General features: G+C 46.9%; 1 protein-coding gene across 1 annotated transcript in view; it reads right to left on the bottom strand.

Annotated features, from left to right (window-relative positions):
* The window catches only part of LOC136581803 (vomeronasal type-2 receptor 26-like), a 34084-nt gene extending 21135 nt beyond the window's left edge, over positions 1-12949 (bottom strand). Inside the window, exon 1 of the mRNA XM_066582426.1 lies at positions 12702-12949. Within this exon, the coding sequence (XP_066438523.1) occupies positions 12702-12949 (248 nt within the window). The remainder of the gene's footprint in view (positions 1-12701) is intronic.
* Positions 12950-13867: the final 918 nt, after the last annotated feature.

The following is a 13867-nucleotide window of genomic DNA, read 5'->3' as shown; positions in this document are numbered from 1 at the left end:
CTTCTTGTTCATTGAATATACGCAGTGGGTCCTTCCCTTTGCAATAAAGGAAAAGAAATTATATTTGGCCTGCCTGTGTCAGTCCTAAGGTCTCCGTGTACGTGTGTGCTGCGTGGACAACGTACAAAAATCAGACGCAACCAGCTACGGTTTACTGCAGGCTTGCGCCATTGTCTTTCCTGACTGGCAAATACCTGCTCTGCTAGAGTTAATAACTCTGCTACACTAAAGTTGTGTGTCACTTTTTCAGGGCCACACTACAGTTCTAAAAGTTATTGTTCCTTGAATATACGCAGTGGGTCCTTCCCTTTGCAAAAAAGGAAAAGAAATTGTATTTGGCCTGCCTGTGTCAGTCCTAAGGTCTCCGTGTACGTGTGTGCTGCGTGGACAACGTACAAAAATCAGACGCAACCAGTTACGGTTTACTGCAGGCTTGCGCCATTGTCTTTCCTGACTGGCAAATACCTGCTCTGCTAGAGTTAATAACTCTGCTACACTAAAGTTGTGTGTCACTTTTTCAGGGCCACACTACAGTTCTAAAAGTTATTGTTCATTGAATATACGCAGTGGGTCCTTCCCTTTGCAAAAAAGCAAAAACATTATATTTGGCCTGCAGGCTTGCGCCAATTTATTTCCTGCCTGGGAAATCATATCACTGGTAATACAGCATGCTGAGGGGTAGGGGTAAGCCTAGAGGACGTGGACGTGGCCGAGGACGCGTAGGCCCAAGTGAGGGTGTGGGCACAGGCCGAGCTCCTGATCCAGGTGTGTCGCAGCCGACTGCTGCGCGATTAGGAGAGAGGCACGTTTCTGGCGTCCCCACATTCATCGCCCAATTAATGGGTCCACGCGGGAGACCTTTATTAGAAAATGAGCAGTGTAAGCAGGTCCTGTCCTGGATGGCAGAAAGTGCTTCGAGCAACCTATCGTCCAGCCACAGTTCTGCGCCATCCACTGCTGCAAATCCGAATCCTCTGTCTGCTGCTCCTCCTTCCTCCCAGCCTCCTCACTCCACTACAATGACACCTGCTCAGGAGCGGGAACACTCCCAGGAACTGTTCTCGGGCCCCTGCTCAGATTGGGCAGCAGTGGTTCCTCTCCCACCAGAGGAGTTTATCGTCACCGATGCCCAACCATTCGAAAGTTCCCGGGGTCCGGGGGAAGAGGCTGGGGACTTCCGCCAACTGTCTCAAGAACTTTCTGTGGGTGAGGAGGACGATGACGATGAGACACAGTTGTCTTGCAGTGAGGTAGTAGTAAGGGCAGTAAGTCCAAGGGAGCAGCGCACAGAGGATTCGGAGGAAGAGCAGCAGGACGATGAGGTGACTGACCCCACCTGGTGTGCAACGCCTACTCAGGACAGGTCTTCAGAGGGGGAGGCAAGGGCATCAGCAGGGCAGGTTGCAAGAGGCAGTGCGGTGGCCAGGGGTAGAGGCAGGGCCAGACCGAATAATCCACCTAGTGTTTCCCAAAACACAACCTCGCGCCATGCCACCCTGCAGAGGCCGAGGTGCTCTAAGGTCTGGCAGTTTTTCACAGAGACGCCTGACGACCGACGAACAGTGGTGTGCAACCTTTGTCGCGCCAAGATCAGCCGGGGAGCCACCACCAACAGCCTCACCACCACCAGCATGCGCAGACATATGATGGCCAAGCACCCCACAAGGTGGGACGAAGGCCGTTCACCGCCTCCGGTTTGCACCGCTGCCTCTCCCCCTGTGCCCCAACCTGCCACTGAGATCCAACCTCCCTCTCAGGACACAGGCACAACCGTCTCATGGCCTGCACCCACACCCTCACCTCCGCTGTCCTCGGCCCCATCCAGCAATGTCTCGCACCGCACAGTCCAGCCGTCGCTAGCGCAAGTGTTGGAGCGCAAGCGCAAGTACGCCACCACGCACCCGCACGCTCAATCGTTAACCGTCCACATAGCCAAATTTATCAGCCTTGAGATGCTGCCGTATAGGGTTGTGGAAACGGAGTCCTTCAAAGCTATGATGGCGGCGGCGGCCCTGCGCTACTCAGTTCCCAGTCGCCACTACTTTTCCCGATGTGCCGTCCCAGCCCTGCTCGACCACGTCTCCCGCAACATTGTACGCGCCCTCACCAATGCGGTTAGTGGCAAGGTCCACTTAACTACGGACACGTGGACAAGCACAGGCGGGCAGGGCCACTACATCTCCCTGACGGCACATTGGGTGAATTTAGTGGAGGCTGGGACCGAGTCAGAGCCTGGGACCGTTCACGTCCTACCCACCCCCAGAATTGCGGGCCACAGCTCGGTGGTGGTATCTGCGGCGGTGTATGCTTCTTCCACTAAAGCACCCTCCTCCTCCTCCTCCTCCTCAACCTCTGTCTCGCAAACTAGATGTGTCAGCAGCAGCAGGACGTCGCCAGCAGTCGGTGTCGCGCGGCGCGACAGCACAGCGGTGGGCAAGCGTCAGCAGGCCGTGCTGAAACTACTCAGCTTAGGAGATAGGAGGCACACAGCCCACGAATTGCTGCAGGGTCTGACAGAGCAGACGGACCGTTGGCTTGCGCCGCTGAGCCTCCAACCGGGCATGGTCGTGTGTGACAACGGCCGTAACCTGGTGGCGGCTCTGCAGCTCGGCAGCCTCACGCACGTGCCATGCCTGGCCCACGTCTTTAATTTGGTGGTTCAGCGCTTTCTGAAAAGCTACCCACGCTTGTCAGACCTGCTCGTAAAGGTGCGCCGGCTCTGCGCACATTTCCGCAAGTCCCACACGGACGCTGCCACCCTGCGCACCCTGCAACATCGCTTTAATCTGCCAGTGCACCGACTGCTGTGCGACGTGCCAGTGCCCATGTTGGCTAGGCTCTAGGAGCAGCGTAGAGCTATAGTGGAATACCAACTCCAACATGGGCGGCGCAGTGGGAGTCAGCCTCCTCAATTCTTTTCAGAAGAGTGGCCCTGGTTGGCAGACATCTGCCAGGTCCTTCGAAACTTTGATCAGTCTACCCAGGTGGTGAGCGGCGATGCTGCAATCATTAGCGTCACCATTCCTCTGCTATGCATCTTGAGAACTTCCCTGCAAACCATAAAGGCAGCCGCTTTGCGCTCGGAAACAGAGCCAGGGGAAGACAGTATGTCGCTGGATAGTCAGAGCACCCTCCTGTCTATAGCTCAGCGCGTTCAGGAGGAGGAGGAGGAGGATGAGGAGGATGAGGAGGAGGGGGAAGAGACAGCTTGGCACACTGCTGACGGTACACATGCTGCTGGGCTGTCATCATTTCAGCGTGTATGGCCTGAGGAGAAGGAGGAGGAGGAGGAGGAGGATCCTGAAAGTGATCTTCCTAGTGCGGACAGCCATGTGTTGCATACAGGTACCCTGGCACACATGGCTGACTTCATGTTAGGATGCCTTTCTCGTGACCCTCGCATTCAAGGCATTCTGGCCACTACGGATCACTGGGTGTACACACTGCTCGACCCACGCTATAAGGAGAACCTTCCCAGTCTCATTCCCGAAGAGGAAAGGGGTTCGAGAGTGTTGCTATACCACAGGACCCTGGCGGACAAGCTGATGGTAAAATTACCATCCGACAGCGCTAGTGGCAGAAGGCGCAGTTCCGAGGGCCAGGTAGCAGGGGAGGTGCGTAGATCGAGCAGCATGTACAGCCCAGACAGTGCAACAGTCTTTAAGGGCCTGGCCAGCTTTATGGCTCCCCAGCAAGACTGTGTCACCGCTCCCCAGTCAAGGCTGAGTCGGCGGGAGCACTGTGAAAGGATGGTGAGGGAGTACGTAGCCGATCGCACGACCATCCTCGGTGACGCCTCTGCCCCCTACAACTACTGGGTGTCGAAGCTGGACACGTGGCCTGAACTAGCGCTGTATGCCCTGGAGGTGCTTGCTTGTCCTGCGGCTAGCGTCTTGTCGGAGAGGGTGTTTAGTGCGGCTGGGGGAATCATCACAGATAAGCGTAGCCGCCTGTCAACCGACAGTGCCGACAGGCTAACACTCATCAAGATGAACAAAGCCTGGATTTCCCCAGACTTCTCTTCTCCACCAGCGGACAGCAGCGATACGTAAGCAATACGTATTATGCACCCGCGGATGGAAGCTACGTTCTCTCTCACCATCCAAAACGGGGACATTTCTGCTTCATCAATCTGTGTCTAATATTCCTCCTCCTCCTCCTGCTCCTCCTCCTGAAACCTCAGGTAATCACGCTGAACGGGCAATTTTTCTTAGGGCCACAAGGCTCACTCATCTAATTTTTCGAAACAATTTTTATGTTTCAATGCTCTTAAAAGCGTTGAAACTTTAACTTGAACCAATTTTTTGTTAAACTGGGCTGCCTCCAGGCCTAGTTACCACTTAAGCCACATTAACCAAAGCGATTAATGGGTTTCACCTGCCATCTTGGTTGGGCATGGCCAATTTTTACTGAGGTACATTAGTACTGTTGGTACACCAATTTTTTGGGGCCCTCACCTACAGTGTAATCATAGCAATTTGTATGTTCTTCACCTGCACTCATGGTACAGAAGTGTGTGTGGGGTTGGCCTACACTTTAGCTACATAAATGTAACTTGGGCCTTGGCTATACTGCAGCTACTGAAATGGAACGAAGGCTGCGCTCCCACTATACTGCTGCTTCGGAATTGTTACTGGGGCCTGTCTTGAGTGCTACTATTGCTGACATGGAACGAAGACTGCGCTCCCGCTATAATGCTGCTAGTGATATGTTAGTGGGGCCTGTCTTGAGTGCTACTATTGCTGACATGGAACGAAGACTGCGCTCCCGCTATAATGCTGCTAGTGATATGTTAGTGGGGCCTGTCCTAATGCTACGGCTAAAATGTTACGAATTCTGGGCTCTGCCTATACCGCTGCTAATGGTATGTCTCTGGGGTGTGGAAACAGAGGCTTCCCAAAGACATTATGGCGGTGGCACAGGATTCTATTTCTCATTGCTTCTGTACAGCATTGTGGGCTATCGCCCCGCCACTTTTAAAGAGGGTCGCTGCCTAGCCGTGCCAACCTCTGCAGTGTGTGCCTGCGGTTCCTCCTCATGGCAGACGCACTTCTAAATAGACATGAGGGTGGTGAGGCATTACGGCAGCTGAAGGCTGCGCAGGGACACTTTGGTGTGCGCTGTGGGGGGGAGGGGGGCGGTTGGGCAGCATGTAACCCAGGAGAAGTGGCAGTGGAGTGTCATGCAGGCAGTGATTGTGCTTTGTTGGAGGTAGTGTGGTGCTTAGCTAAGGTATGCCATGCTAATGAGGGCTTTTCAGAAGTAAAAGTTTTTGGGAGGGGGGGGGGGCCACTCTTGCCGCTATTGTGGCTTAATAGTGGGACCTGTGAACTTGAGATGCAGCCCAACATGTAGCCCCTCGCCTGCCCTATCCGTTGCTGTGTCGTTCCCATCACTTTCTTGAATTGCCCAGATTTTCACACAAAGGAAACCTTAGCGAGCATCGGCGAAATACAAAAATGCTCGGGTCGCCCATTGACTTCAATGGGGTTCGTTACTCGAAACGAACCCTCGAGCATCGCGAAAAGTTCATCCCGAGTAACGAGCACCCGAGCATTTTGGTGCTCGCTCATCTATACATACTATATATTATTTATTATACAAAAACAGAATACATTGTAATCACATATAGGAATAACACATTTAAAAATGTATTTATAAAAATCAATCATAGGTAGGATCACAATAATCTTATAGAGTAAATAGAGAAAAAAGAGGCCATGCACAGTATTTTTTAAGAAAGTGCAAATGTATGAATGTACAAATAGCAAAAAAATACTAAAAACAGCAATTGACCATTCTCTATATAGACTCCTGAAAAACTTGTAATAACATGGCTGCATGTAAGCAATCGATATATCAAAAGCATAAAAAAGACCCACCCATGATACAGAAACAGCTGTCATTCATAGGTAGGATCAAACTGATCATATAGGGTATAGGATAAATAGAGGATGTAAGGGATATATGAAAATATTGTAAACCTTGATAATAAATCTCTCTCAATGGACTAGTATAATATGATTATGTGTCAACCATGTGTAGTGTCCTAGAGTAGGGACCCTCCAGCACTTTAATATCTAGCTTCTGTAGTGTGTATGTGTGGTACTGTTAAATGTGGTAGACTGTGTAATGTCATGTGTATTGCCTTGTCTGGTGTTTGTGTAACCTAATCTTGAGTGACTGTGCAGAACTCCCCCTAACCTTAAGCAGCTCTGGGATCTGCTGAGCAAATCACCTTATATTTGTAGATATAATGGTAGAGTTTAGGTTTTGGTGAGCAGTTGGTGCAGTAGTAGATAGTGAGTGAGGTGTTTCGCAGTAGAATAGAGGAGAGTGAGGAGGCTGAAAGTGGAACTTAAGCCAGACAGGCTTAAGCTAGGATAAGTCAGGCCTAATGAATTGATCAAGCTCAGTGAAGGAGTCTCTTTCATCCCTCCTAGAGAGAGGAAGTCTAGACAGGGCAGACTCTTCAGAACCAAGAGGATGCAAAAATTAGGATGGCGCTCCTGAAATTACGGCCAAATACAATTAACCCGTGGTGTGCCTTAATGGAAATGAAACACACTTACCCGGTGTATAGCAGAGACCTTTGAATAAAGATCCCCACTAACACCCCAGATCCAGATAAGCCTGTAAAGCGATCCTCCGGAGGTCCCGTAATATCCTGCTGGGCTAGACAGTAGGAGAGTCGTGCGAATCCTCCGTCTCTCTAACCAGGGAGCCGCTATAAGAAAGTCTATATGGATAAATATGGATTTCGCGCTCCTTAGGACATATACACTCCGGTCCGTGATTACTATCCCCAACTCCGTTTTTTTGCTGTACAACGCGTTTCGTCCCGGTGGACTTTTTCAGAACCAAGAGGAGAGAGGTCATTAGCTAAGAGTCTAGCTAAGCTGAAGAAGTCAGCCTGATTGCCTTCATTCATCCACAAATACCCATCTGTAAGAATTCCCCAGATAACTTAGACTGGTGAGTCCATCTTCCTGTACAGAGAAGAAGCTAAGAAATATGTGCCTATATTTTCTGCTCAAGTGGAACTGTTGAATTTAATGCTCACTAAGAATTCTGCAAAGTGTGAACTGTTGTTAACTTTTCAAGCGTGGAGTAAACTGTGTACCTTTGGTTTACTTTGTCAAGTCTGGTTTAGACTCTTTATTTTGTCGTTACCAGAATGCTTCATTTAAAAGGTACTGGCATCTTGAGAACATTAAAACTATATCATTTCTTGCTACTGTTGTTGTTTTGCCACTGTGCACAGCTGGGCCAGTAGAGCCACCATTGACAAGCATCTTGTTTTCCGCTGTCTCCCTGCTAGGGCCTGCGCTTGGCTGACATGCATGGACATATCAGAAGCATGCAGGGAACCTACCTATTTTGCAGAAACACCCCCAATGCGCACTTCGACCTCTTTGTCAAGGGGTAATATCTCCATCACAGATCCCCCTGTATAGTCCTGTAATAGTACGTGATGAATAGCAGCTGTGAAAGCTAATGAGTAATGCATGTGTGTAAGGTCTGATAGGAAGTGACATCATAAAGTGCTCTCAAAATGCAATGTCAGTGTATTACTATGTAAACTATGGGTGTACCAAGATGGTGACATATAAAAACCTGCACATGTGTGAGGAAACGTCACAGCAACGTCACTTACAATATAAGTTGCCAAAATTCTTGCGAGATTCAGTCCTATTATACCTGGTCAGTGATAGTGGCAAATGAAGGAATCAACGTTGGAGAGAGGAAGTGCAGCGCAGCACTAATTCATCTGAACATTCAAAAAAATGAACACCCAGATGGAAAATGAGGCTGTGACGTCATGTCCAACTCACCTGACAAATTCAAACACGCTCTCAAGTAAAAAGAGTAATGAAAAACATATATAAGTGTTAATAAATAAACATAAATATGAAAGTGCCAGTGATCAAAAAAATGTGTATAGTAAGAGTATAAGGGAACGGCTGAGCAGGATTCTAGGAGAGTCAAAACACACAACTGTACCTCCATACAAGGAATTGGCTGTGCAGGACCAAAGAGGAGCTAGGTGGTGTTCTGCAGGACAATGGAAAGGCTAGGTGATATTCTGCATTGCTACGAAAAAGCTAGGTGACATTCTGCAGAACTACGGAAAAGCTGGGTGATAATCTGCAGGACTGCTGAAAGGTTGGGAGATATTCATAATAAAATCAGACAGTGAAATATATATATATATATATATATATATATATATATATATAAACAGTGCAAAAGAAAGGGAGAAAAAGATCTCCGGGGAGATGCTACTACAAAGGAGCAAAAAAGAAGTGAAGCCCATCTATTTCTCTATCTACTCTATTTCTTATAAGGTTATTGTGATCCTACCTATGATTGATATATATATTTTTCCTTTATATGTTGTTCCTATATGTGATTACATTGTATTCTATGTTTGTATAATAAATAATATATGGTACTGGCTGATATACCCAACTTTGCCCATGTTAATTTGATACAGGTGTTTGCCCGTTGTTCGTACAGAAAATTTTATGAAGTAGTGGTTACTTCAGAGGGGCTGAGGAATAAAATATGTATACACAGGGGAGCGTTAGATTTTCCTCAGACTTCAGGAACCGATGTCCCTCTGCAGAATGTGCCACCCCTCTACTCATTTTCTATTCTTAAAGGTTATGCCCCTTTTTATTAAAATTTACCCCGAGACTGGAGGTTGCAACCCCTTCTTACATTTAAGGCATGCTCCATCCCTGCAGTCCATGGCCGCTTCATTATGTACTTTACAACCTTTCAGTACATGCACACAGAAGTCAATTATATTCTCCTCAGTTTATACTCATAGAAGTGAGGTAGATTCTCCTCAGTATATACACATAGCGGAGCGTTAGATTCTCCTCAGTACATACACATAGAGGAGCATTAGATTCTCCTCAGTATATACACATAGAGGAGCTTTACATTGTCCTCAGCCTGCATGTACTGATGTCCCTCTGCAGAATGTGCCACCCCTCCCACTCTCCTTGCTTTTTACCCTTAAAGGTAACACCCCTTTTTATTCAAATTAAACCCCAGACGGGAGGTTGCAGCCCCTTCTTAGCCTTAAAAGCATGCTCTATCTCTGCGGTTCATGGCAGCTGCCTTATGTACAGCCTTTAGCATATGCACATAGAGGTCAGTTAGATTCTCCTCAGTAAATACACACACAGGTCAATTAGATTCTCATTAATATATACACATAGAGGTGAGGTAGATTCTCCTCTGTGTACAAATCATTTCCCTAGGCTTTACGGTTTCTGAGAAAAGAACTGTGTCATGTATTACTGACTTTCACAGTTTTTAACGCTTAGAATTTAATATTGAAGTTGCAACCCCTTTACTTTTCTGATTAGGATGTAAACAATGGTCATGGCAAATTTCAAGCTTGCGGGTTCAGATGTGTGCTATTAGTTACATTACATTGGGGGTCACTTACTTTCGCACTTTGAATTGAATAATCAAGTTGCGACCCCTTAACTTTTTCTATTTAGGCCCTAAACAATGGTTGTGACACCTGGAAGTTAGAGAATTAGATCAGGTGCTTAACATGGGGGAAGTTGGGGGGTGTCATTTACTTTTGCACTTAGAATTAAAGTTGCGACCTCTTCATTTTTCCCACATAGGATTTAGAAAATGATAGGGCCAAAATTAACGTTTGTATGACACTGGGAAGTTACATAACATAGGGTGTCACTTACTTTTGCACTTCGAATTGAATAATAAAGTTGCAACCCCTATATTTTTTACATTAGGACATAAAGAATACTCGTGCCAAATTTTAAGTTTGTACGACACCGGGAAATTACATAACATAAAAGGTCACTTACTTTTGCGATTAAGTTGCAACCTTTTACTTTTGCTATTTAGGACCTAAAGAATACTCGTGCCAAATTTCACGCTTGCAAGACATGAGGAAGTTACATAATATAGGGGGTCCCTTACTTTTGTACTTAGAATTGAATAATCAAGTTGCGACGCCTTTACTTTTCCTATATAGGACTTAAAGAATGCTCGTGCAAATTTAATGTTTGTATGACACCAGGAAGTTACATAAGATAGGGGGTCACTAAAGCCCCATTTACACGGGTCGACTGTTGGGCAAACGTTGCCCGACACTCGTCCTTGTATGTACTCGCTCCCATGCTGTTGCAGAGAAGTGAGTATAGTTGGCTCGCAGTGGGGCGGCTGGAGGAGATTTCACTCCACGCTCTCTCCCACCACTCTCTATTCACTTGACACAGAGGCCGTTCAGTACTGAACAGCTGCTGTTTTCACTGAACGATCATTCTTCAGAATTTTAAGGAGCATAAAATTCTGAACGATAATCATTCAGTGTAAACAGCGACCATTCAGTACGGAACGGTCGCTGTTAAAGTGAATGAAGAGGTGCGACGGAGAGTGAGGAGTGAAATCTGCTCCAGCTGCCCTGCTACAAGCCAACAATATTCGCTTCTGTGCAACAGCATGGGAGCAAGTACATGCGAGGATGAGTGTCGGGCATCGTTTGCCCAACAGTCATCCTGTGTAAATGGGGCTTTACTTTTGCCCTTAGAATTGAATAATCAAGTTGCAACTAGAGATGAGCGAACGTACTCGTTACGAGTACATACGCACCCGAGCACCGCCATTTTCGAGTACAGCAGTACTCGCGCGTAAAGATTCGGGGGGCGCCGTGGCGGCACGGGGGGTAGCAGTGGGGAGTGGGGGGGAGAGGGAGAGAGAGAGGGCTCCCCCCTGTTCCCCGCTGCTACCCCCCCGCACCGCCGCGCCTCTCCCCGCCCCACGGCGCCCCCCGAATCTTTACGCGCGAGTACTGAAGTACTCGAAAATGGCGGTACTCGGGTGCGTAAGTACTCATTACGAGTACGTTCGCTCATCTCTAGTTGCAACCCCTTTACTTTTCTTATTTGGTGCTTAAATAACGCTTGTGCAAATTTCACATTTGTACGACACAGGGAAATTACACAACATAGGGGGTCACTTACCTTTGTACTTAGAATTGAATAATCAAGTTGTGAACCCTTTTACGTCTCCTATTTAGGTTCTAAATAATTCTTGTGCCAAAGTTCACGCTTGTACAACACTGGGAAGTTATATAACATAGGGGGTCCCTTACTTTTGCACTTAGAATTAATTAATGATGTTGCGACCACTTTACTTTTCCTGTGCAGGACCTAAAGAATGCTCGTGCCAAATTTTAACTTTGTATAACACAGGGAAGTTACATAACATAGGGGGTCACTTACTTTTGCACTTCAAGTTTTTACGACACCGGGAAGTTAGAGAATTAGTGGTGAATCAGTGAGTAATTGAGTCAGTGAGTCAGTCAGTCAGTGAGTCCATCAGTGAGTGAGTGAGTCAGGCCTTAGTCACACGGGCGTTTTTTCACGCGATTTGCGCATCGCATGACGGATGCGCATGCGCAAATCGCGTGACCGGCGCCGAAAAATCGGCCCAAAAATCGCCCGAAAATCTGCTCCTAGCCGCGTTTCATTAGAAACGGGCCGGAGCTGTCCAGCGCATTGCATTCAATGGAGCCGGCAATACAGCGGCTCCATTGAATGCAAGCGCTGCGGGCGAGTGTGGGATGAATTGTCGGGGAGGGGTTAAATATATAACCCCTTTCCTGCAATGCATCCTTAAATGTGAAAAAGTAAAAAAAAAGGATGTACTCACCAGCTCCCGGCAGCTGGAGATCCCGGCGGACGGCCTGCAGTGGGTGTGAAGGAGGTGTGACTCAGACTTGCCCCTGATTGGCTCAGCGCTGAGCCAATCAGAAGCAAGTCTCAGTCACACCCATTCATGAATTCATGAATGGGTGTGACTGAGATCAGCCTCTGATTGGCTCAGGCTGAGCCAATCAGGGGCCAGTCTGAGTCACACCCCTTCACACCCACTGCAGGCCGGCCGCCGGGATCTCCAGCTGCCGGGAGCTGGTGAGTACATCCTTTTTTTTATTTTTTCACATTTAAGGATGCATTGCAGGGGAGGGGTTATATATTTAACCCCTCCCCGACAATTCATCCCGCGCACGCCGGCAGCCCATTGCTTTCAATGGAGTCGGCTGTATTGCCGCTCCATTGAATTTAATGGGCAAACATCGTTCTTCTCTGTCACAGCTGTTACAGCTGTGGCAGAGAAGAATGATTTGTCTTCTATATGTTCTCAATGGGGTCGGCGCTGCTGCCGCCGGCCCCATTGAGCGCATATAGAGAAGAGAACAGGAATCGCAGATCGCAGATAGGTGCGATCTGCGATTTCTGTTCCCTAATTTATCGGACGAGCGCATAAAAAGCGCTCATGTGTCCGATACCATTGAAAAGCAATGGTTTAAAAAAATCGCCGGACGCATGCGCATGCGCAAATCGCGGCAATAAACGCCCGTGTGACTAAGCCCTCAGTCAGAGCTTTTGCCTTTATATATACATATATAGATGTCCTTACTCCATTCTTTTGTGCTGCAATCTAATATATGGTAGAGTGGTATGCAATACTGATTTGTTTGGCATTTCTACTAAATATCGGCCTTACAATTATATGGATACCCTGTGTTATTTTTATATACGATGTGGACATGGCTTAACGCTGGCAGCATTTTCTGTATCCAGAATTGATGAGGTGAATGGATGTCACAGCATCTCTGAATCCTTAACTATACGAGTCTTGCTTACATCATGCAGAAAAGTGAAAACATGTACTTTGCCTCCGGAAGCGTCTTGCCAACCATCAAAGAATTGACAGAGAACATCCCTCCGATGATGATGTCTCCATCCTGCACATATTCATAGTCCTCATAGGCCGTTACAATTTTTAGAGCACAAGCTGATAACTGGTCATTGATGATGGAGGTAAAAGTTGGCACAAGTAAAAGGAGAAGCAAGAAGATTTTCAGTGGATGAAATCCTGTAAAGCTGCACATGCTACCAGCAGGTCTAGAAATATTCTATACACAAGGTGTATAGAATCTGCCGCATCTGGCTGTGCAAAGAGCCTGAATCTTGTCAGACGTCTTATATAGAGGCTGATAACAAAGAGACCTGATTTTAGATTCTGCTGTTCATCACCAGTGCGACTATTCTTATTATATGTAGAGTCTGGCGTCATCAGCTGCAAAAGAGAACATTTTATTTTTCTTCTTTCTATTTTCTATCTTTATTCTAGTCATGAAAAAAAGTCACTGATATTTACAGTAAAACAATTACATCCTATTATCTCTCTCTCTGAAAATGTGAAAAATTAGTTATAAGAATTGGAGCTCTGTTTTTCTGACACATTAAAAATAATTAATAATAATATAAGTGTAACTGTGCTTTCCAAAAATGTTTGACACGTCAAAGGCCTTCATAAGGAGAGGCCCAGCTGCTGAGACCTCCACCAAACACTGGAATGAAGCAAGGAAAGCACAGCACTCAGAGCTCCATTCATCAAAAGATTTGATATGTCGCCTGATACCTGTGTCGTCCACCATTTCTCACGACACAGGTATCAGGATACGAGGCAGATACTAGACTTACAAAAATACAAATGTTTATTACAACTATTTACAAAGCTTGATTACAAACGGTTAATAACTAATTGTAAACAAGTTGCATGCTTCAATGTTTTTGTTCCATAGTCCTGACACTAACTAGCACTATTAAGATCAGGGTTGTACCACTGGATTGTCGAATTGCCAATGTGGCTCCAATATACAAAAAGGGGTGACGAAAAGAGCCTAGTAACTACAGCCCGGTAAGTCTCACTTCAATAATTGGAAAAATATTCAAGAGGTTTCTGAGAGACACCATTCTGGTATACTTCAAGGAAAACAATGGTATAACTCCTCATCAGCATGGGT

Source organism: Eleutherodactylus coqui, chromosome 11 (genome assembly GCF_035609145.1).
Source record: "Eleutherodactylus coqui strain aEleCoq1 chromosome 11, aEleCoq1.hap1, whole genome shotgun sequence".
Classification (NCBI taxonomy): Eukaryota; Metazoa; Chordata; class Amphibia; order Anura; family Eleutherodactylidae; genus Eleutherodactylus; species Eleutherodactylus coqui.
This window is presented reverse-complemented; position numbering and strand designations above follow the sequence as displayed.